The 25,804-nt window shown below is 37.3% G+C and overlaps 1 protein-coding gene across 1 annotated transcript; it reads right to left on the bottom strand.

The window, feature by feature from the left end:
- Positions 1–4,123: 4,123 nt before the first annotated feature.
- On the bottom strand, positions 4,124–24,053 carry LOC145777217 (frizzled-4-like). Its single transcript, XM_082588543.1, has 9 exons — positions 23,426–24,053; positions 22,815–23,006; positions 20,038–20,173; positions 19,532–19,643; positions 9,312–9,418; positions 8,273–8,421; positions 6,419–6,556; positions 6,025–6,113; positions 4,124–5,343 (listed from the first exon to the last, which is right to left on the bottom strand). The coding sequence occupies exons 1-9, from the start codon at positions 24,022–24,024 to the stop codon at positions 4,937–4,939; spliced, it is 1,929 nt and encodes a 642-aa protein (XP_082444669.1). The 5' UTR covers positions 24,025–24,053; the 3' UTR covers positions 4,124–4,936.
- Positions 24,054–25,804: the final 1,751 nt, after the last annotated feature.

The following is a 25,804-nucleotide window of genomic DNA, read 5'->3' as shown; positions in this document are numbered from 1 at the left end:
GCTTTCGATTTTTGATTCTAGACACCTGCTGAGATGTTATCGGTGTAATAGTCCACCAGAATTGTGCGTGTTTTCAGCAATATTTATCCTTGCGTGTGGAAGCAATAAGTGTTTAAATATTTCTTTTCGTTTTTGTGATATGTGGTTACTTTTGACAACCATTGCACGGTCAACAATTAACATGTTCCACCGCGCGTGGCGCTGCGCTGGATGCTGGCGTTATGTTTGCGATCATGTTTACAATTATCTTTACATTGCACAAGTGTTTTGTTTATTACGTCACTAATACCGGCTTGCATGCAATGTTCGTGTCACTGAGAAGTCTGACTTTCTGGCTGCGTGGTCTTCGCATTGAGCAACCATTTTCAACGACCGAACTTTTTGTGTGGTAAATCACTTCAATAAGCTTCGACCACTTGCTGAGTGCAAGTCAGCGTCAGAAGCAGTGTGTGGCCTGTGCTTGCTGTTGGTGTCGCATCTCGCTTTTTACTTTGGTCATCGGAACGGGCACGAAGACGCTACGTTTTTTCAGTTTGGAAATATTTGATCCAAATCTTTTTCTATTTGTGTTATGACTGTCAAGTTTTTGATGTATCCTGCACTTGTTCCAGCCAGCAAATCAGCTCCATCATGCTCGTATGTGCTAGCTAGGCTGTCTTGGTTGCTACAAAATTTTAAATAACTAATTCCATTTAAAAAATATGCCACTACAATCAGTGAACAAAGATACTGTACTATGCTATGTTTTGTGAGTAAAAGAACTTGTTTGTTCCAATTAAACTCGTGTATTTGTGCACTTTTGTTCCGATTGTTTTTAAAACTACTTAAAATTTACTAACTCTACTTTGCTCACTCAATCTGTAACTTATTGTATTGTTTGCACTGCTAAAGGTACGATGCTTAAAATTTCATATCGCGAAAATCTTCTTGACATCGGCGCAAACCGAGAACCTCGTAACTTTTATCCTTGGTACAAAAGCAGTTGTATTATATTGAATACGATTGCAATTGAATACACAATACGACCGACCATTTATTGTGGTCGGTCGTATTGTATTATTTTCAAGTAGTAAAGTAAAATCCATCAGTAGACATCACGTTGATCTTGGGCATGTTTGTAAGCTACCGTAAGAATGCACCGATGCCGATTGTGACATCGAACTACCGATGCGTCAGCACCGACGAGTATCCTTCAGCGTCGTATATCGGCCGATATTGGTAACACTGCAAAATAAATAGCACGCTGAGAAGAGATGTTATCCTACATTGACTTTCTGTTTATATCTGCTAAACTTGGTATGTGTTTTTTTTTTTCTTTCCAAAACTGATGTACGGTATTGCGGTCATTGTAGAAATGTAGCTTCTCATAGTGCTTTCACCGGTATAGATACCACGCATTTATGATACTGTGCAATAAAAATGCTTTAGCAGGAATTTTTGTAGTCCCATTAAAATTAAGTCTTCATTACCTTACGAGGTTGACCGTCTGCATTCGCAACGATCGGAGATTGTATCAACTGCCAAGTAGGGGAGACTCAGGTAAGTTGGCCCAGTAGGCAAGTTGGCCCACTCTAAATAATTTTTTAACTAAAATAGTTATTGTTACGTATCGTACGCATACTGAGAAAGTGCTGTTGAAACTATCTTATCACCAGGTTGGGAGGCTCTAGCAAGCAGTATAAACATGTGAGCACGATTTTTGTATGAAAAATTATGATTTTTGAAATTTTTGGATTTTAGAATTTTTTAGATGTCGAGTGATTTTTTTCTTACTATATAAGAAAGGTTATTATTTAGTGAGTGCAGCGCTAGAGTGGTTATTAAGGCTCACTTTGACTGTGAAACCGTTGTTAGAAGCTCGATAGTTTGACATAAATTTTAGTTTTTGCAATGTGGTTGCCATGCAGGGAAGTTGGCCCATTTCGTGGGTGGGTACGTTGGCCACCATGGCCAACTTGCCTTCATGAGGTATTACATAGAATGATAATAATTGACTAATTAATACGATGACTTATTTTTGCAAGATTGAAGTAGCCTATCATCAAGTATCCAAAGTAAGTAAATCGCGGCTTTACATCAGCATTAAGCGATCAATAACAATAATACACTTCCTAACATCGTTTTTATGCCACAAATTATTCCTAACCCATATGGTAATAATAGTAGGCTAAGTAGCCTAATCAAGAAAACCAATCGCGGAAATGTGTATCAACCACTTCTCAAGCGACGGTCTAAAACGTACCTCGTTTCGGAGATACATTAAAAAATGTTCCGATATTGGTACCCATGCAAAAATGGGGTTTGTAGCCTATTGCAAACAAGGTCCCACCTATCAGTATCGTTAAGGTGACCAGATCGTTAGGAATAAAGGCATGCCGTTCCAATTACATGATGTTTGATACAACCTTTGTTATTTTCGAAAGCTTATTTGGTGTAGGCTACTCATGTAAAAAAAGTTTACTGAGGTAAAATACAGCATTATAGCCTAATAGTAGATTTTATTATAAACCATACATGAATGCATACATAGAATAATTTATGTACGGTATGTATGCCTCTATAAAACCAAGAAATAATTAGAAAGAAAATCAAATTGGGGAGAAAGAGAACTTTTCCACTGTTTAATATACCGTAGATGGACATGTTTCCCACGTGGCCAACTTACCTTCCATGGTGGGCCAAATTACCCGCACATGAAGGCAAGATGGTCCATTTTATTTTTTTCGGAAAACTTGAAAAATTATATACCTAAGAATGTTTGTTTGATGCAAGAATATGTCCACTTTTAGAGTGATGAATTCTCTACTCTTCAATAGCATTCGCTTTAACATATGTTTTGTTATCAGCTCACAAATTCAAATTTTCATTTTGCTGGGCCAACTTACCCGAGTCTCCCCTAGTTGTTTGCACCAACAAGCACTAAACGTCTGAGTGAAGACAGAACCGGTACAATAAACAAAATTTAAGGGCCAAAGCTCTTTGCTTGAGAAGTTCACTAAAATTTGTTCAACTACGGCAAATGATCTGGATTGCTTGTTTAATTTACGCATAGAAAATAATTCTTAAATGAAGATTCTTGCCATGGTTTCTCTAAGTGTTTCTCCATTTATCCTGTTTAAAGTTTTGCTTGAGTCTCGGCTTAATTGCTTTGTAGTGGCCATGGTAGTTGGTGGATTGAGTGATTTAGGATAGGCTACAGTTGTTTTCGGATTGAACTTGCGTTGTTAAAAGACAGACAGCAAATCATTCTTTTCATTGACTTCAAAGTAATGCATAGAAGGGCTAATTTGCTGTAGGCTATAGTTACAGGCAAGGTTTTTTGTTTTTTAATAATAGCAAGTTTAATAACGCAAAACAGGCAAGGTAAAACCCGTACATGCAGTCTTTTTAAACATTGTTTGGCTGCATCATCCTAGCGAAGAGGTACCGGAAGAACATATTATTGTGTGGTAACACCACCAATGCTGTAGGTGGCCTATTTTACAGGTATAGTGAATGGTTGAATAACAAACCGGCGAGGATTCAAATATGTCGAAGTTGCTCTATGACCAGATTTGTAGCTTAGGTTTGATTGAAAAAAATATATATATCAATTCTTCTGCAAAAAAAGAAAAAAATACTTGCTGTTCGCGCTAAAAGTGTGATTGAAGAAAATGTAAATGAAGACATGCAATAATAAAATGGGCGACTGACTACGGTCAACAACATTGTTTGTGCTGATGATCCAACAACTGAAGAGATTATTTCCGCACACCACATGCTATCCTAAGCTGCAATGCCGAGAACAACCGTTTCAAAGTTGTGTTCGGAATTATAAAGTCTACGCAATAGATTGAAGTGAATTATGAAGTCCGTCGGAATTTTTGACTTTACTCATGGAGGAGTCAATCCTTTTCTTAAAAAATACACGCGTGAGGTTATTTAAATGAAAAAGCTACAGTATGTAAACTCGCAGGCCGACAATATAAACGTACGACCAGAAAGATTTTATGAATTTTTTCAAGAGATCTGCGTTTGAAACATCTGCAGTACTTCATATCCCTGCATACTAAAGAATTAAACAAAGTAGGCTAAATCACCTAGAACTAAACAGAAAATTTGATTACTCAAAGACAAGTGAAGTAAATCCAGTTTCTATTTCAAATCAACTGAAGAAAGTAAGTAGCTTACGCTAAAGTCGGCCAAGTAAATTTGAATGAAAAACATTAATGTTCAACTTTCAAAACATGCCACCAAACGGTTGTGCAAATACGTCACGATTGGACTTGTCTGGATCGTAGATTGACAGGGTTGCAGACGCTTGGAATATTTTCAAGATGAAAACTAACCATATGGCCTTAAAAGCTTTGTCATTTGAAATTTGTATTGCACATTACAAAGACACTGGCTACAAGAACTTAAACTGCATCGTGTCGGCTACAACAGAAGAGTTTGCATGATTTTTATCTGACGTTACGGTAAAATAGAAATCGGAGCAAAATGGGAAAATCAATATTATTGTCAAGTAGACAGGTCCACAATTGAACATTGTGTAAAGTTAAACTTGAATGCTTACACCAGTACTCCAGTAGGCTACAACAAATGTCTTTGTTTATAAGCATAATTTAATAACTTACTTAAAAACTGCAATGGGCATTATTTAGAGCCAGCCGTGCCAGAATCCGTACACCAAGGAGATTATAATACAAAGTTAAGCCTCTCGGAACATTATGCATTGTAAGTTAAACAGTTAAACTTCTCTTATTCCTTGATATGGGGTATCATGATGCGACTTGGTACTATCTGTACAATCCGCTCCACTACGATTTCTTAGAACTTCGACAACAAGCCAGTACCGTAGCCATTTTGTTAAGATAACACATAACTTTATCCCGCCCTCGACTGCGAGTCGCCAATTTGAAATAAATTACTTGCAGATGACGCCTGACAAGCAAGATCACGCAGCTGTTCCTTCTCCGCGATTGTTATAAGGTCGGAGCAGTGGCTCTCTGACAATTTCAACTTCCTTTGTCGCCAATTGATATCCGCTGTGAACCACGTGGCTGCCTGACGATAACGATGTGCACGGCACAGCAGAATGAATTGGAAGCTCGTTTGCGCACAAGGATTTTGTTAAAACAGGAAAAACAGTTGTTCCATGGACAAGACTATTCGGTACTGTGTGTCCTTGAATAACAGGAATACAAAACTTCTTTCTCTCTTGGTACATCAACGGAGGTACACATTCTTCTTCCGGTTCTAGTTGTTCTTTTCTGTTGTAATCATCAGGAGGAGTTAATACAAGTAACGACTGAGAACATTGACGCCATGTGTGCAACGTTTTACGTGACCAAACCCAAGCACCTGCAAAGCAAAGACAAAAACTGTAGGCTAATATAGTTTATGTGGCCCAGGGCTGTGGACACGGCAAGTGATGGGCACCGGGCAGTTGCCACAAATGGTTAGAGTCGATTATTTTATTTTCATTTCTATTGTATCATTTTAAGTTGACGTATATGGATAAATGGTGTAATGGCGCAGCGGATAAGACGCTCGCTTTCCAATCATGCAATCTTGGTTCGCCTCCCGGCTTCAGCTGGTTGTTGAAAAACACCGTTCACCTCTACCCAGGGTGTAATAAATTGGGTGGGCGTAGTTGCTGAAGTAAAGGCGGCCGAGAGAAAGAAATTGGCCATCCTACTCTCGTTAGTGCCGAAGGCTTAGTTATAATGGCATAATGAGAAGTTTGAGATCCTTATCTTCTCATACCCCGATGCTTGGATTCAAGTATGGGACTCACCTTTTTATAAGTTATGGACAAAACGACAAGCCCTGCTAAGTCGGTTACTCTTATTATGGGCTAAGGCAGGTGATATAGGCCTACTCATGGCACGGCGGCCTCTTGTCTAGATACGTATGTAAAACTCTGACTCATAACATCACTATGTAAACTAACTGGTAAGTTAAAACTTACCAGTTAGTAAAGTACGCAAGAATGTTACAAAAAAATGTAAAAACGCTAAACCTAATTCATATCCAGCAAACCTGTGAACACTCCTATGATCAGCTGCATGAATATTCGAATTAAATATATGGCAACACTGGGACGTACATCCACGTTGTTCGTCCAGCTCCTGCGCAGAGATACGCGTCATAAAAAAGCAATGAGTCTTTCAATGCTAAGATTAAAACAAGATTCGTTCAATTCAAACATTTCTACGCTTGCTTTAATTTACATTGTGCAAACCCGTAACATCACCGCGTTGCATAAAATTAAAAAAACTCCATGGTATTAGCAATCATGCTATTATGAAGAAGTTAATCTGTTTTTTATCGTTGTGGACTTGTGGTAGCTCTTGCGTTGCAAAAGATCACTGTACTAGATATTGCAACGTTTGTAAAAATACGTGTGTAAAATCACAAATCAAATCCTATTTACCGTATGTTAGAATATTCGTAGAAGTAACACCCAACCACAACAGATGCCGGAACTGTGTAAAGAAATGAAAATATTCCGATTTTCAGCATCAGTCCTTCAAGTTTATTAGTTTCGCTCCCTTCTTTTTTCATAAACGATCTGCGCAGAAAATCAAACTGGTAATGTCGTCACAAGGAAAATGAAAAAGGTTGTTTATGGATCAATGAGTTAAAACAACAAAATTAAAAAGAAATCCTTTAAAGCTCTGAAATGCCGATGAATTCAAAAACACTCGAAACGGTTTTACGGAATGCTGACCCATAGGCTACTGTAAATGAGCGTTTGAAGCATTATTTACATTGTTACTGGTCACCACACAAACCAGTATGTGGTATATCTATTATAACAAGATACGGTGACTTAGGTATCATTTGTAAAGCAAATTTTGTTCTTGTTAAGCAATATTTTGTTTTTTAACGCAAAATCTTTGTCATAAAAGACAAACTGTTCACAGAATAAGTTACTTGATAAAACATATACCATAAGGCTCTTACACTTCTGCGTTCTTTTGTAGAGAATAATTATTTTTACCTTTCGTTGTTTGCTGTACAAAAAACAACTTTTTTTGGAAGAAAAACAGTTCGTAGAGAAACCCTTCTGCAGAAAAGCGAGTTTCCCAAATGTTTAAACAGAAAAACATTTTCTGCAAAATGTAGCCTATCTGACTTGTTTCAATTTTACGTCATTTCACATCAATTTAACGCAACGAAGCAATTGCAGTTATGCTTCCCATGTGCTTAATCATCACCCTTCCATATATGGGCAGTGCTAATGAAATTAAGGGTGAAATAAAATACTAAGTAGCAACCTATCTGATGACCTTTGACCATATCGTCAAGCGTGAAGTTACCACACGAAGTCAATGGAATGATTTGTTGATATTAGAACTTCAACTGAACAAAGTGTTTCCACAATCAAAACGAATTGAGACTCAGCTCTAAAAGTTGCCTTTATAGACTACAGTTTCCATTCAAAACATGATTTGTCACAGATCAAGCCGGATACTCAACCAACGTTGGTACATTTTGCAAAGATTTTACGTCTGCAAATATTAATTCAATGTAAAAAGAGACACCTTTGTTTACTGGGTATTTTTCGTGTCGTTTTCTATCATTTACTTCTGCAGCTATGGCATTATCAGTCACAGTTTTTTTTTCTTCTTTTTTTTACGGTAGGCTAAAGCTTTAAGCGCTAACAATGCAAAATTTAAAACTTTAGGGTCTCGTATGCAAGTAAAATGTGTAAAAATGTAATGTTAATTGTCTTTCCTCATCCAAAACAAAAAGGTACATGAAATGTTTTAATTCGTTTTGAGTGATAGTATTAATAGCTTGTTTACTAGCCACCTGTACAGCTATTATTTAAAGTTGGCAAGGATTTTTGGTGGACTTGCATTTTTTTGTTTCTATTTGAATAAGATTACTAAAAAGTCAAGCTCGGGAACGTGTTTTTATTTAGTTTGCACAGTCTGACCCTCGCAATACGGGAACAAGAGGTGTTAAATCGTATAAAGCTACGGTTCATATTTAAATCGTTCAGTTACATCCTACTCCATCTCCATGGACCCGCATAACCAAACCCTAGACGTAGTGTAGAGAAACACGCCGCTGCTACTTTGACGCTCATGCATTTAAGCCTGAGCAAGCCTTTTTGAAAATGTTGAAATTACTGCACTTACATACAAGGTGGGATTAATGCAGACCTACACAGCATTGTGTTTTATTGAAACCGCTCCCCGCCCAAAATGACTAGCTGGATCCGCCCTTGCTCACATGCTTAATTTTCAAAGTGTTTAGTAACCGTGTATTGACTCACTTGATACGAAACAAGCTGATGAAACCGGTGACGAGAAAAAAGGTACCGATGGCTAGGTATGTCAGTAGTGGGGCGAGGATAAATCCAGTCAAAGCGTCACTATTTTGATTTCCTACGTAACACAAGCCCGTCAGTTCGTCTCCATCAACCTATTGAATAAATAAGTTAACGGTTTAGGAGTACGGTCGTCAAATTGATTGACGTTTCAAAAGCGGAAGCTTTTTGATAAATGGAGACTTGGGAAGAACACTGGCTATAATTTAAGTCTGTAAAGTTTAAGTTTATAAATTGCAGTAGGCTAATAACCATTTTAAGTTACAAATTGAACATATTTCGCAGGGGCTTTATCCACTTTTAGAATTGGGGGGGGGGGGGTAATTTTGGACAGTGGGTTAAAATCATCATAGTCATTTCAACTTCTGGGGGGCTACGTCCCCCAGACCCCCAATGTAACATCAGCTTCATTGATCATCAACGTGCTCAGGGTTTCCAAATGGTTTCACAAAGTAAAGGCATTTTAGATAAGCGTTTAACCAAGTTAAAACTCCACAGTGCAAACGCCTGTCTCGTAGTTCAAGGTTACCAAATCAAAAAAAGTGATAACAGCCGAAATTTTTTTTTTTTTAAATTTGATCAATAAAATATCACAAAACCTTTTCAAAGCCAAATGAGTGGGGGGGGGGTAATTTTGCATAGGTCACCCCCCACTTCAATGAGTGGGGAGTGATCACCCCCTCACCCTCCCCCCCTTGGATAGAGCCCATGATATTTCGGCTTTATGCCCGACTGTGCCTCTATGCACTGCACTGACACCGTCTGCTTTGTAAAGCGTTGAGAAGCAACGCATATTTAAGATGAATACAGCGCTATATAAAATCATACATTATCATAATTATCCTATTTGAAGTTACGATTTTATCTTAATATATCAACTTGAATAACTAAAACGTTATGTGATATTCCACTACATGAAACATCACATTCATTTACATTGATAGTAAACTAAATAAGTTTTTCTGCTTAAAAAGTGGCAACATACGTGTTTCATGATGAGGGCAATGACGATTTTTATGGAAGGAAACGACCACGCCACCAGATGGAAATACGAACTGTGCATTTCAATTGCTTCGTGAGACCATTTCAATCCTGAAAAGTAGAGAAAAAATTTAAAATGTAAACTAAATTGCCAAACACACTAAACACAATCCATCTTCATAATCATTGAAAATCCTTTTAGATTAGGCGCTTGAAATTTCGAAAATAATAAAATTACATGCCAATTTGCTGAACAATGAAAGTTGTTTGAAGTTGTAGCAACGTGGTAAAATCGAAATCAAGAGAAGTAGTTGCTTGTTGAAGCCAGTGTTAAAGCTGAACATGACTGTCGACATTTTACTTTGCAACGAAGAAGGACATTTCAAAGAGGAATCAAAACTTCAAATAAAATTATACATCTTGCATAGTTGATACTACTGTTAACTATCCACAGTCCACACCTTATGAAATTCTTTTACGTTACTTTAGTTGAGCACAACTTAAACAGCTAATAACATACAAGGCCAGGCGCGGATCTAGGAGTTTTTTTCGGGGGGGGCCAGAAAATTTGAAAAAATCAATTAAAAAGAAAGAAAAAGATGAAGCACATATGAACAACAATGATACTACGACATATAGCCTAGATATGATATAAAATAGACATTAAAACAGCCATTTTCATCAATTGTGAATGTTTAAAAAATAAAAGTTGCTTCAATAAAAATTGCTAAGCATGCAAAGTAAACTTGAAATCTGGTTTAAAACCCTGCATGGAGTATCCATGACCAATTGGATATATTTTATGTTTGCAGGCATATACGTAATTGATTGAAATTATAAAGAAGACTAAAAACTATAAAACAGGCATTCCAGTGGCGTGGCTAGAAATTTTGAATGGTTTTTTTTTTATGACGTCGGGCGGGCAAAGCCCGCCTGCGTGTTCGCCTAAGACGACACCCAGCAGCGGAGGTCTGGGGGGCCTCCCCCTGAAAATTTTGAAAATTTACTTTAAATTTTGTGCATTCTGAGAGCATTTTCAACAAAAATGTGGGTATGAATATTCCTATAAAATGGTGCTGTCCGGTGGCATAACAAAAGGATAAGATCATGTTTTCTTCGGCATTTTTCGGAAATAAAGCTAAGTCTCTATGTTTTCTTGTTGCTAATTCCTGGCTGAGATATTTGAATGTTTGGTATTGGCAAAACTCGCTCATTTAATGCAGTTTCATTTAAAGTTAAGTAAACTTTGTTTTAGAGACATAAAGAGACTGAAAGCATCATTCTCAATATCGTGACGTCACACGCGTGCCAAAGGAGGGTTGAAACCCTCAACCCCCCCCCCCCTGGCTACGCCACTGAGCCATTCAGGGGTTTCAGATTGTTGCAACTGACGCCATTTGGTTCAGCGTTGGTTTCAGCTCCGACAAATGTTACTATTAAAATGTATTTGAAGTTGTATGAAAGAAAATAACGGAGTCTGATCGATGGATAATTTCAACCATAATAACAAAAACCTATCCCCCCGGGGTAAGTTAAGTCCGCCGTGGGACTAACATCAGCTGTTTAGAAGCATATCAAACCATTTGATGCGGAAACATACAATTTCAACAATTCCTCACAAAATTTCGGGGGGGGGGCCCGGGCGCGAAATTTTTTTTCCCACGAGATTTCTGTCTCATTTACATATTTTGGTAAAAGTTTGTATTAAAAGCGTGTGAATGCAGCATTTTCTCGTTGGCACGGTTGGTTCAGTGGTTTCATCTTCTGCCTAGTGATCGTGAGAACGAGGGTTCGACGCCCGTCGTAGTTAAAGTGGGAAAAAAAAGTGGGGTTAGGGAAAGCTTATATTTTATTATCTTTGCTGAATTTCATTGGCAAATAGTTATTTCGCTATTTGAATCAACCAATCTCTCAAAACACTTTCGGAAAATCTTACTTTTAGAGTGACTAGAATCAATACAGAAATCTCGTGGGAAAAAAATTTTGCGGCCCGGGCCCCCTGGGCCCGCCCCATAAATCCGCGCCTGTACAAGGCAATTGTAGTAAATCAGGTATTTGTATTGAAAACTAATTTATTGCAACGCCATACGTAAGGTCAAATCACAAACAACTTGACTGGAAATAATTTTTAACACGCTTTGTTGTAGGCTACATTCTGTATGCGCTGTTGTTCAACTATAAATCAAATGAACAGAAACCCAGTGCCTAAACCGTGCATAACAAAAAGCATCCTTCTACTGTAAAAAATTTGTCGTTTTTGCCTTTACACATGAAATTATAGTTGATTATAAAAATAGTTGGAGTGAAAGAAAAAGATGCTGCTGACAAAGTGATGAGGAGGACTACTTTCTGTATCAGCGACCCCACTTGAAGTGGGGAAAAAAGCCAAAACAAGAAGAATTATAGCCGCTCAATTAAGCTTTGAAGAATATAAATAAAGCTGTGATACACTAAACTAGTTCAATATTAAGATCTTGAAATTGCTGACGCCACTTGGGTATCAGAAGCGATATGTCGGATGTATTCCGAAAATCAAAAAAGTAAAAAAATATTTACAGAAATTTCACATCACTTGAACAAGCACTGTATGCCGGTAGATGTGGACTGAAACTAAAAACTGAACATACTCCCTCAAAATTTATACTATCCAATAACACACATAACGTTTACAACGTTTAAAAATTTCAATACAAAACAGACTAGGTCTCCTGTTTACTTTTTTTTTGTTTCATTACAGTTTTTTAGTCGCATCGCAACAAAACCATGTCTTCCTCTCATCAGTTTACACAAAACATGGATAAATTGCGGTAACAACAAAGTTAACATAACCTGCCCATAAAAGCCGTAACAATTTAACATTATTTTCAAAAACGTTGTAGCTACTTTTTATATGCTATAACCAAACTTGTAAAGTCTGTTTTGAAGCAATTTTTGGTGGAAGACAAGCTTGAGACAAGTTATCAAAAATAATTAATTAGACAATTGATCCCACCTGTATGGGCAGATAAACTGAGTGTCATGTCTCAATATACACCAAGGCATATACACAGCATGTGGATTTTTTACAAAAACAACGTAATCCAAAAATGCATCAGAAACTTGGAAAAAAGATTTGCATACTTTTTACCAAACAAATGTAGCTTTCGTGTCGTTACAAAAATCTAATGGAATAATATTTGTCGTCTATTTAAATTGTTTAATTGAATCGCAAGATATTTTTTGCACAATATACATTGCTGCGTTGCATGCAGTACAGTATTGAAATGAATATAGCTGCGCAAGCAAGGCAGGTCATGTGACATATTTAACAACATTGAATAATGTGAAGACAACCCTAAAAAAACGCCCTTCAATTGACCCTAGATGGAAATTAAATTGCTTGCTATGAGACGACCCAGATTGCAAAATTCGTCATTTTTACATTGATTCAAGGTCTGCAGACGTAAAAATGACTGATTTTGCCATGAGAGACGAAGGCCTCAAAAATGAATCAGACAAAAGAAATCTTCCGTTCAACAATCAAATAATTTATAACCGAAAGGCGTTTAGCCTTGCCTGAGTACACAATTTTACTTAATTAGCACACAACGGTTCAAATCGTAAGGTCATCTAAGAGAGGAAAAGACGCCACGAAAGACGACGAAATTGACAGCAACATATGGGCCTATTGTCCGCTTGTGTCATTCAGAAAATAGCATTGAAAGTAGGTCGTAGGTATGCTAACAAACTGGTTAAAAATTGTAAAACATGCTCAAAATTTATAAATGTATTTTATGGCTACTAATAGAAGCCGTAAAAATAATCTAAGACCGAACTGTTGTACATTGGCAAACATATTTCTAACAACAAAGCAGTGGCAGACTTTTGCAAAGAAAAAATTTATAGACACATCACGAATAGATAACTCTAATTAATATACCGATTAGTAAAACTTAGCTTCGTGGTTAAACGTAAATTACGTAACCTACGTTATTGTGCAAAACATATAACTTGAGGTTAGGCCTAGTTTTACGACACAGCAGCGAAACGAAAAAAGTCATTGGGAGAGCAACACAACCTGGTTTCCGAAAACGCTTTACGAGGAAGAATGTAGAAAGTAAGTCTGCATGGCGGATGAGTTTAGCTTGAGGTTTGGGGCTATGTAGCTTAAACATTTTAACAGTAACCACGTGACCCAACCCCACCACTAGATTTGGTATTGTTTTTTTTAACATTTTCTTCTCATAAATTTTATTTATCAAAAATTAAGTGCTTTATTGCTTTTGGTTTTTTATTGTTCTTATCCAACATTTTGCACCTGTTCTGGTTGAAACCTTTCACATAGTTTAAGCAAAGCTAAAAAGTGCTGCAGTTCTCTTTCCAGGGTTACCTGCACCGATAGTTTGTACTGTACAACGTTTACCATCGCTCAGTGGCGGTGTCATTAAACACCATCTATAACAGAACACAAAAAGATTCCAAAGGTTTCACTGCTAACTCGCAATAAATACTACCAGCACCTATTGCGCGGCACTACGCGGCACGTGACCACGAACGGCACATTAACAGAACCGAGTGATCAGATTTGTTAAAATGTTACATGTCCTGACGCAATAGTTCCCAAAGAATTTTATTATTTCAGAGGAGGAATTTTAACTGTAAAAGCATTTCTATTTTCAAGTTGACATGCAACTTAACATTACAATAAAAATCGTCGCTGGTGCTTGTTCCCTGGTAGTAAACATTTTCCCTTTTAGCAAAGTAAAAATACAAACACCAGTCGACAAATTAATTGGAAAGGCAAACTTTTGAGATTGATCAAAAAGGTTATTCTTTTAGATCTGTTGCAAAACGCTGCGGAATGACAAACACGGAAGACTTTTTGAAGAGTGTAAATCAACAATCTCTTTGAAGAAGACATGATTTGTGTTTTTATTACGTGGTGTCGTATGTTGATCTTTGCTTGAAGTGAGCACCTTAATCGGACGACAAATTTCTAGTTGTGTTTCAAAGGAAGTCGAGCAGACCGAAAGCTCTAATTCTAATTCACAATAAGTACATTGTGCATATGTACAGTTCTGCCGGTACTATCAAATTCAGGCATTCCCCCTGCTAGGCTGTGTAGGGAAAATTACGTAAATAGGCTGGTGCTACAAGCTATGGCAAGAGATGACTACCTCCTCAACCAAGATTGTCCTAAAATTGCACCTCCAAAGATCCTAGCCCTTGGAAATCTCGATGTCCTTTTTCCGCTATGCTGCATCGGCAACTCCAACTTCCATGTTTTCGAAGTTAGGAGCAATGAAAGAAGTCGCGAGACCAGTTCAATTCCCGGCCCTTCCCAAAACCAATGCTCCACCTGGAGCAGAACTATCTCGGAAGGAATGGGTGAAGATCAACTGGGGTGGTCCGTTTCAATAGCAACATGTTCTAACTTCCAATGGGGTCTTGCCTACTCACCATCTTGTGCACGTGGCTCAGATTTTCAGACTGCCTACCACATTACCTACCAATGTCCTGTATACCGACCCAAGGATAGACACGTGGACCTAACAACGCTCGATGAACACACAATCTATTGGCTGCTGCGCCTGGATATAACAACGTGATCTGTGGCAGCCTCAAACGCAAAAAAAAGAATTCAGCAAACGCAAAACAATATAAAACTGTTGCTTCTTTGGCACCAGGGTCGTTGAGGATAATTTGGGCCCGGTACCAATGAAACCCTCGGGACCCAAATCAAGACACTTCTAAGAAAAATGTGCTATATTCAGAAGAATGTGGTTTGCTACAGTTCTCGAGCTCCTTGGAAAGATTACGGCCCCTAACTTCATCCCGGGCCCAAAAGTACCGCTTGGACCTTCTGTCAACGGTACTGTTTGGCACTTTGTACAGTAGTAGTACCCTTGTAGCCATTAAAAACGCAAATTGGAAAATCGCATAACAAACTAACCTAAAGCTACATTAACGCGTCATAATGCAACAAAATTGTTTTTGAGCTTTAAAGTAAGTTTTTATAATTGACAGGCCAGACTATTAATCTAAATTTAACGCAAAATGCAAATGCAGCCGAATCGTTGTGAGCATTGGGCAAAGCTTTGGTGTTTTCAACCCCATCATATGCCAAAAGATTTAAGCTAGTTGTAGGCTACATTGTCAAAGTTAGTACAACTTACTGTTTCAGCCAATAAAACCTAGGTTTCTCCATGCATAAAGCCAGCGGTTTCATTTGACAAAGCAAGTTTTGGCATTACTTTGTTCTTGTAAACTTTTAACAAGTTTTACAAAGACAAAAAAGGCAACAATTTATCTCGGAAATGGTACAATAACTCAGAAAAATTTAGTTTAACATCCATAATAGCCTAACAACTTGAAGGTTCGTTTCAATAATCAAATATCAATTGACAGGAAAGCTAACATAGGCGAAGTGGGTAAATAAAAGAAAATGTGTTTCGCATTAGAACAAAAACCTCGGAAAAGAAGACATTTGCTGCTCGTTAATCTTAAACAACTTTAACTCTACGCTTCATTTGTACGACTGCAAACATAGTAAGTTGTTTTTCAGACTGAGCGTGGACCATAAAATTTATTTTTATTAGCAATTTTAATTTTGAGTTGACATAGACTAATTGTGTAGCGCATTTATCTTTTGAATTGTCCCGACTCTAAAGCCCATCTGTATTGATTTCGTTTAATTGGTTTAGTAACGTTGAAACTACATTTCGAAATGTGATTTTCAAAGAATAAGTTACTTGGAATGCGTGTCAACTTTGTAAATTACTTTCACAGCGATGCAGAAATGCAGACGAAGACCGATCACTAAAATTTTGAAGTGGTTAGCAAGATCGACCATAAACTGCTTGACTATTCGATAGACCAGTTTGTTTGTTTGCACAGTAATTTGCAGAACCTGTTTTGGTTGCTTGGTCAAACGAAATGCTCTTCAGCAAAGCAGGCTTGACTCAAAATCTTTAAGTATTTTTAATTAAGAATGGCAAAAATGTCTTGCTAAGAACGGTTAAGGGCGTAAGTTCGCAATGGGTCAATGCACATTTCGGGCGGTTTTAGCTTAATTTTGAAAATGAGTCATAATTATCATTTCTGTATTTTAACCATAGCTTAAACATGGACTTGAGCACCGCGAACGGAGACCGACTGATCGAGGGCGTAGCCACCACTTTTTGATAGCAACAAAAAATTGTTGTTTGAATAAAAAGATTTGTATCATATACTTGTATCATAGTTTACATTTCAATCTACTGAGGCAAGTCATTCAGCGACCACAGTTGTTGATTTTGCATCTGTACTGTAGAAATGCCTGGCCAAAATGTAAGCAGTCATCATTTTTCAGAATAACTTTTGGTATACAAGGCACGCAAAGTCATACTGCATTGTTCAGTAAACGAACATAAAACCAATGTTACTGTTTGTAACATTTGATTTGATCCTACAAAGATTAAACAGTGTTCCCTTTTGTTTTTTCCATTTACTATACATCAAAAAATAATTAATTTGCTGTCTGGATTATTGTCAAAGCAGGGAGTTTAGCGATTGCAGTTTCGGGTGGTCAATTTAAACACCAATCATGTCTGAGTTTACCTGGTGGACATCATTAAGAAAGTCCGCTATCGCAAATGAGGTTTTTGTCTGGTTGCAAGCTTTACCAATATTTCCAGCTCAGAAACAAAATTTTAGAATTTGGAAAAATAAACCAAAAAGCGAGTGGTCTTTTCGATAAATGAAAGTGAGCAATTATGGTTACTTACCAAAAAATTAGTTCCGCCCAAGAGAACAATCACAATAAAACTGTGTTGAAAATATCAGACACACCAGCTTACTGGTGGGCAGGCACACAAAAACTGAAGAAAGCTCAAGCAATTCTGGAGAGTGAGACTACGGTTCATTTGTTGCATCTTGTCGGTAAATACCGTCATTAACTTGTACGTGCCGCAATTTCCAGGTGATCCAACAGTTAGAAATGTTAACCAGGCAAAACGCCATCGAATTAGCTGATGGAGAAAGACATATTTTTAAACCACTAATTCAGTCATTGATAACAAGCAACGAGAACAAAATGAGCCGAGCTTAAGAGACCAAGATAAGAAAGCCTTTCATGTCTTGTTCGGTGTATCAGTCATAATTGAGATGAACAAAAGCCACGACTTCCAAATTTACGTCGACTCTTAAAGATAACGAATGGGCGAAACGAGTCGCATTTTACTCCAATTGAAGCATCAAAGTGAAAAAAACTAACCGAAAATCGCTATGGTGGATAGGAAGAAAGTCTTGGAGATTAACCAGCTCTGTCGTCAAAAATTATCTTTAAAAAAACTATCAGTGAGTCAGAAACCAACAACCTCAATCTCATGCTACGACGTTTTTGACCAACTTTGTAGGATAGAACAAAAGTTGCAGTTATAATATGACAGCAAATAATATTTAAAACTGAACAATGGATAAGCAAATAAACCAATACAAAGCAGCAATTTGTGGCTATACTCATAACATGTCGAACAATATTCAGCTTATAGTTTCGGAAGAGAGTTTGCTTTTTTGTACCAAAGATAGGCAAGACACAACAATACAACAGGGTTGAGCATCTCATCAATAGTTTCAACAAATTTTTTTCACTGTATTTTGTTCTAGCAAAAAGTCCAATTAATTCATTTCTTACAGAAAAAAAAAAATTCAGAACCACTTGTGACAACTACTGAGTTCAAACTAAAAGTTTCAAACAAAGTAAGTTCAACGAGGAGGAGTTTGTTCAACAATCAAAACCATGTTCAACACAAAAACAAGCTTTGAAATCTTTGGGGTTGTTTCGTTTCAAATCCACTTATGTATAAAAGCGCGTGTGCAACTGTACATTCCATTTTCTCTATGTTCAGAACATGTCATTGCTAGAAAGCTTTTGCTTGACCTTGGTAAGTGTATCCTGGCCACATTTTACAGGTAAAAACAACCATGTGAATGCACAGTAGTGCAAATGAGATTTCTAGGTGGCTTTCTTTTCATTAAAAGTGAATCCAAAAGTAATTTCAATTCTGCAGTTGTTTCATACTTTATTTTAAAATACAAAAATAGTAAAGGAAAAAGTTTGAATAAAGTTCTGTCACGTCACTTCGTGCGTAATCACAGCTAAACCTGTCAAAACCCTGTTTTCAAACGTTGCAGTTTTGCAAACCGAACACTGATCGAAAGACGACGTAGCCTACCATCACACAAAAAGACGTGAGGAAGACACAGAAACAAAGATTTTACATTTTGTAACAGTTTGGCGCTTAATTCACATCAGATGAATGTGTCATGATTTTAAAAATTTTGCAAAACTGTTCGCCTACTCTGACACTCGCTTTCTTCTTTCATTTTGCACTTCCTTTAGAGGTGGAGCTGGCTCACCCGTGTACAATATCGAGATTGTGAATATGAATCAGAGTTAACAAAGCCGTAAGTTTCATTCATGAGTAAAAAAAACGAAGTGATGAAAGATTATTGTTTCTAAAAAAGTATAATATGGTATTGTGAAACAGTGGAAGGGAACATTGGTACGCTGAAAGCACAACGTAATCTTTAGAAGTTAAAAGCCATTCAATGAAACAAAATAATGGAAAAGATAACCCAATGATATAAGCAATTGTCTTCGATTAAATAGCCACTCATTCTAGTTGTTCAAGACTCACATAGCAAAAACTTTCTTCATTTACCATAGTAAACACCACGACAGGATGAAGTGTCAAAATCACACAATCCTTCTTTTACCAATCAAAATGCAACCATAATCAACAATCAATACCAACTCGAAATGGTAAAAACTGGATATATACACGATTTACGTTTACCAAACTGTTGATTAGCGAAGTTGATTGATTAGTTGATTAGTAGTCTTACAGGTCTATCGTCAGATGTCACTTGTTACATCCTTTTGCATACATACATCATTCTAATGATTCTTTTTGCCGTATCGGCTGACGACTGGTAGTTGAAGATTTAGATTAAGTGGACGGGAAGGCAAGGAAGCCAATCTTCGTGTCCACTTTCAGGGCATGCCTATAGATAAGTGTCCTGCCAAAGACGCAGGTACATGCTCTTGAACGGTGTCGAACCGCCGCCCTTTCGGATTCCCACCACTAGGCTATGCAACTGACATAATTGAATGTGTAACGATGACTGTACTACATTGCAATGGGTGATTTTATCAATCATGATAAAATTAAACGTTAAATGATTTTTTTATCAAGAACTTACCTGCTGCAAGAAACCACGTCAGTGTCAACATTACCCACCAGAGACAACTGGCCATTCCAAAGAAGTAAGATAAAAGAAAAATGATTGTGCACCCGGTGTTTCCCAAACCTCTCTGCAACGTAAAATGTAAGCAAGTTTTCTTTGAGTAATCTGTATCATCAATTCAGTGAGTTTCCGAAGGAATTTACAGCGTTTTGTACTATTTTCCGTGTTCTTGTCCAAATTTAAACATCAAAGTTAAAGTTCTGTAACACTGAAAAGTGGAAAAAAAACAAAACTTTCTCATAATACTGAACTTTAGTCACTGCATAGTATTAAGTATTTAGCACGAGACCAGTTTACGCTTTACGCCAATAAAAAAGTTTTAAAATTAAAAGTTAGATAGGCAAGACTCGGTTTCAATTTTATGCAAAAGTTTTTCGATGCTAGGCTGGGAAAAAACACTGTTGAGTGTTGACTGCAACAATTTTTTTCAAAACTGATCACACATTACTACTTTTTCCAACCTGAATTAAAAACATTTCTCCTTGTTCGTTTCTTTCACAAGAAACATTTTCTCTTCCCATCAGTAGACGAATAATGAATGAGATGCTGTATATATTGTAGCATATGGCTAAAAACATGATCGGTCTTTCGGGATACCTAAAAATGATGTTTGATAGTAAAGTCTCAGCCAAAAAAAAGTGGCTTGCTAATATAGTTTCACAGTTCCAGTCGGCGACGTTGAAACAATGTAAAAACGGCATTTGTTGTCTGGATGGGCTGCAATTCTTTAGGATCAGTTTTTCATGATCTTATAACATTTCTTTAATTTATCAAAATAAACACAAATAACTTCATTATTTGCATATGGTAAAAACATGGTTTAGAAATCCAGTCTGATCGCATTCAAAGTCGTTAATGGTGTAATTGACGATCTTACGTCAAAAATGTCAGAAAGTATTAGCTTAGCAACTACAGACATGGTTTGAAGCATGTTTAATAGACCGTGCTATGAAGGATGACTGTTCAAACTTAAAATCGATTCAACGTCTGCAAACGTTAAATCAACGTAAAAAAGAAAATTTTCAGTGTTGGAGCTTCATTTTCACGCCAAGTCACTGCTGGAAAGTGAAAACGGGTGGCACTTTTTAAAAGTGGATGAAATAACAAGCAGGCCAGTAACTAGGGGGGCGCAGGGGGGCGAATCCCCCCTGCGATAATGTAGGCCCCCCTTGGAAAAAAATATGTTAATTAGCTCTGTTCGCTAACTTTTTAGTTTTATACTCAATTTTCTGGTGTTGTTTAATTGTAAACATTGTGTGTCTAATGATATGGTCGAATGTTTTGTTAAACAGACAGACTCAACATTTATTGCTGGTAAGATCCGAACTGGTATAGACTTACACCAGTTTCCAACTGAGCTAAGCAGTGTGATAGCCGATCAGTCTCCAGAATACTGTGCAGTTGACTGCCACTCAGCGTTATTAAAGTACCGGACAACCACCTTGGCATTTGCATTCTAGGTATGCTTCTATAGGCTACTGCAGTTTGGAACTCAGATTTGCAGACAATTCATGGTTTTACACATCTGTTCGTGCCCTTTCAAGAAAAAATGGAAAACTTCTTGGACCGTGAATCGCTCATTCCACTACATACGAAACTGAAGATAGATATTTCATCAGAGGCGGAATTGCAAGTCACAAAACAATTCCTACATGACCATGTGGAAGTTGCAAAACACCGGGATTCCAATACAGTACGGTACTGAAAGAACTGTAGCCTAGAATCAATCAACGACTGGCATTCCCAAACGCATATAAACATGCCGCTACTGTGGCATCATTCGGGTCCAGTAGTGCGGTTTGTGAGAGTGGCTTCTCGGTCTAATCTTGGATAGACAAGCCTACACGCAGGTCTATGTTCCAGATGAACTTAGTTCTGTTGGCGTTTGAAAAGGAAATGACCGAGAAAATAGACCTGGACGTTTTTGTTAATAGATTCAGTGAAGTCCTTCCACGCCTTCTGTTGCGGTAGGACCTAACCTATATCTATGGCGAGGATACATTTTACTGATGGTGTGAAATAGAATCTCACTATTATCATTAAAGGATTGATCTTGAAGAGATGATTGTTAATTCTGCACTAGACAAAATGAGGTGCATGGTAGGTTACAATTATTTACAAAACGATGAGTGACAGGTGCAGCGACTGCAGCCCTATTTGATCATGGTTCAACGCCTATTTTCTACGCATAGGCCAAGTATATTTTGTGTGATTTATGCAGTGTGCTAGAGGAAAATGTAAATAAACTAAAACGAACTCAAAGTTCATGAAAGGCAATGGATTAACTAACAAAAGAATCAACTACAAAATCATAAATTTTGCTGCTGTTTCTATGCCAATTTTTAACCATTTTATCACTAGTTGATGGTGGCATGTTTTAAAAATGATTTTGCTTTTCAAGACAATTTCTATGCTGTCGTCATTATAACTGTTTAAGCTACAGCATATAATTCACTCTATAATGCCAGTTCACGCTGCTGTTTCTATGATAATCTATGCTAACGTAAACGCTGTATTACGATAAATGTTTTTGCGTAAATATACCCACATTTTGTACAAATGTCGTTTTCGTACATGATACAGAAGGTAAAAGTTGGGCCCCCTCTAGAATACTTGTTGCCCCCCTTAGTGCTCCAAGCCAGTTACGGGCCTGATAACAAGTGCTCCGCAACCTTTATCATTAGCGGCACACTTAAAATCGGCGGCACACTAGGACTAAACAACAAACATGTTACGCAAAATACAAGAAATGTGAAGGCAATTTCTGATTTGCATTAGCAGAAATTTTTGCACTTATACTATTAAAAGTAATTGCTACAACCTACACCAGGGATCTGGAACCCATGGCTCGCGAGCCATTTATGGCTCTTCTTGACGGCTTCTGGCTCACAGAAAGTTTAATTTTAACTTTTCTTTAGAATTTAAACCTAGCAATACGCTCGGAATGGACCAAATCAAATGATTTTTTTCAAAATTTTCTTGGGAAGGTCCCCCAGACTCCCCACTGTTTTTCTTATCTTCAGTAAACACATGGCTCCACTTTTACAGCGCATCACCTGCCACTACATGTTGATTTGTAAGTGTTAAAGCATTATATGGCTCTCACAGAAATACATTTACAAAAATAAAGCCCATGGCTCCCCAATCTAAAAAGGTTCCCGACCCCTGACCTACACCCTCCAACTTGCACGCATTAACAAATCATAAGCTACAATCCGCTACACAACTTCAAACTTACCGAAAGCGAGACGCATCTAAGAGAAAAGTAAGCACAGTAAATGTTGTGCTGAGAAAGCATAGTCCAGACCAGACAGCCATCCACAAGTCAGCCAGCTCTTTATCGCGTACTGCAAACATCCCTTGATGATATCCACACTTCCAGCCGCATGTTTTTTTCATCTTTACACTGTTTACTTCAACCTGAGGTTGTCTACACAAAATATATTGTGGTGGAACAACAGACTAAGTTAAGTTATTTTTACTCAATTTGTTACAGAATATAGGTTTCAGTATGCATGCCCAGGGGTTTCAAACACAAATCCAGGAAGAACGTTTCGTGAAGTCCTTGATGTATTGTCTAAATTGTAAAGTATTCAACCATTCTTAAACCACCACACAAGTTTTTATGCTAATTAAGCAAAGAAAGATCTAATTTGAAACTTCATCTCAATCTAATTTTTATTTTTATTTAAACTTTATTTATTTATAGGAAGACCGGAGTGTTGGTGGGGATGGTAACACGTGCTTTCTTAGTTTCTTCTGAAATTAAAATTGTGGCATTTTTACCCTTTCCACTTTAGGTGACCATGGTAAAATAAGTCGAAGATTTAGCCTAAATAGCTTAAGAACCTGCAGTGACTTTCATAAACAGGTGTAGTGTGTCGTATCGTTGGCTGATGGGGAAAGCTGTCTTCTTCATCCTCTCCTTTCATACACATCGTTGCTTTGTTGTTGTAACGAGGAAATTGGGAACAATTTAATGCACTGGGCCAAGCATAGTCAAAAAGTCTTAACACTCGTTTACATTTATTCTCAACGGTCGTGCACATGCTTTCGCAAGGAACGATCGGCTTATCCTCAGGCTTTCGGTCATTGCACATTGGAAGATAAACCGCACATAAAAAGAATAGCAACTGTCTTGAACAGTTGGATTGAATCAGTGGAGTATACGTTAGCAGTTCCATCTTTGCATGAATTTGTCGTTCTTGGCCTAAACCGTTTGGCATTTTTGTCAAGTTATATCCAAGACCTTGACAGATCTCAACCTCAATAGGTTCACACTGGGGATCGTCTTCATAGTTTCGTCTTGTTAATTTTCGTTCCGATAGTAGGCCTACTTCAATTGTTACGTGCTTTTTTGGTAATAATCCAGAGTCTAAAGCTCCATTTACATCCCATTGAGTTGTGAATAAAATAATTACAACGGAATGGTAAAAAGCGATACGCATCCTTTGAATATGCAATACTACAGACAGGTAGAAGTTGTGATGAATATCCTTGAACAGCAATGTTTTACGTTTATCCAATGTAAGTATGTCTTAGTTACACCACGACCTACTAGAACACGGCCAAATATGTTGCTATTTGAGGAAATTTCTAAGAGTCTGAATTGTTACAATCATAGCTATGATAAACCTGTCATCTTCCCATTTCCAGAAGTAAGTAAAATAAGCAATATTTGCACCCAGACATATGTTTGGCTTGTTTAACCGGAGATTAGGTATGTACCTTGAGCACAATTTACACAATAATAATGTAATATGTAAGACTTTCCAACTGTACCCGGAAGGTAGTATGGTTTGGTGTATCGCTTTTGGTGCAATTCTATGTTCCATAAAAAATATCAATGATTTTTTTTGTGGATTCTATGTTGTAAGTTGTTCATTTGACGTGCCAATTTAAACTTTAGTTCGTTTTCTTTTTCGCCAAGGTTAATTTCGCAAGTAAAATATGGCTATTTGCAAAAGATCCTGCTATACAAAAAACTGTATGATGAGACTAACTCCAGGATGCAGTTAGAAAGTCTTACATGTTTTACATTATTATTGCATAAATTGTGCTTAACATACATATCTAATCTCCGTCAAAACAAGCCAAACATATGTCTGGGTGCAAATATTCCTTATTTTACTTACTTCTGGAAATGGGAAAATGACAGGTTTGTCATAGCTATGATTGTAACAATTCAGACTCTTAAAAATTTCCTCAAATAGCAGCATATTTGGCCGTGTTCTAGTAGATCGTGGTTACACCTCAAGTGGTAATCATACATTTTTTAAGCAACGTTAACTATGTACAAGAAACATCAACCAGCTATGAACAAATGAAAATTATTGGTGAATATTAGCTGCACAGAACAAAATGTAAACCTTTTCGAGCGGTAGGTAGAACCTAAAAACTACTTCAGACCTATAAATTTAACTTTTCAAACGCGACAGTCGAATCAAGCCTTTTCTAAATTTTTACAAAAACTTGATATTTCTTCCTATTATCTGACTATTCTTCAAGTTCTGCATTGAGTTAAAGCACAGGGACGAGAGAGATATTCAGCCAAACTGTACTAAGTATTGAAACAATTTTGGTATAAAAGTGCACAGTCTCTAATCCTTGCTACTCAGACATTGCACTTTTCGATGTTCTTAACACACAACCCCTCTTGAAAAGTGTTTTTTTTTGCTGGGAATGACTAGCAAGAAAACGTGACTGAATTCTTAAGCTGGTTTGGCGGAAAACACTTTAGATGGAATGCTGTCAAGTGATGCATTTCACTCGTGGCACTGCACAACACAATGGGCGACCGTGGCTGCCTTTGTCCCAGCGGCCTACATTCCGGCGCAACAAACCAACTTTGTTTGTTTGCGCTAGACTAGAAAATTGATGATGAAAGCAAGAGTTGCTTTGTATTCTGAAGTGTTTGATAAGCGTATAAATGCATTCATACAGCGTTTACTCAAAAGCTGTAAAACTGATTCCTCTCACTGTCAACACAAATGAGTTTTGAGACTTATTTTATGAATGCATTGCTTTATTGTTAAAAAACGCTAATAATACTAGGTTAAAAAGAAGCGTGAAAATATTGCATAAAAAGGCGAATTTGTGAAGTAGGCTACGTAATTTTATACAATTCATAGTACGCCTCTATTAAGCACAACAAAGTATCGAAAATCGAGATCCGCCCCTGCTGCTGTGTGCCATGAGAATCGAGATCAACGTCTACTTGTGTTCATG

The sequence above is a fragment of the Aplidium turbinatum genome, chromosome 9 (assembly GCF_918807975.1).
Source record: "Aplidium turbinatum chromosome 9, kaAplTurb1.1, whole genome shotgun sequence".
Classification (NCBI taxonomy): Eukaryota; Metazoa; Chordata; class Ascidiacea; order Aplousobranchia; family Polyclinidae; genus Aplidium; species Aplidium turbinatum.
This window is presented reverse-complemented; position numbering and strand designations above follow the sequence as displayed.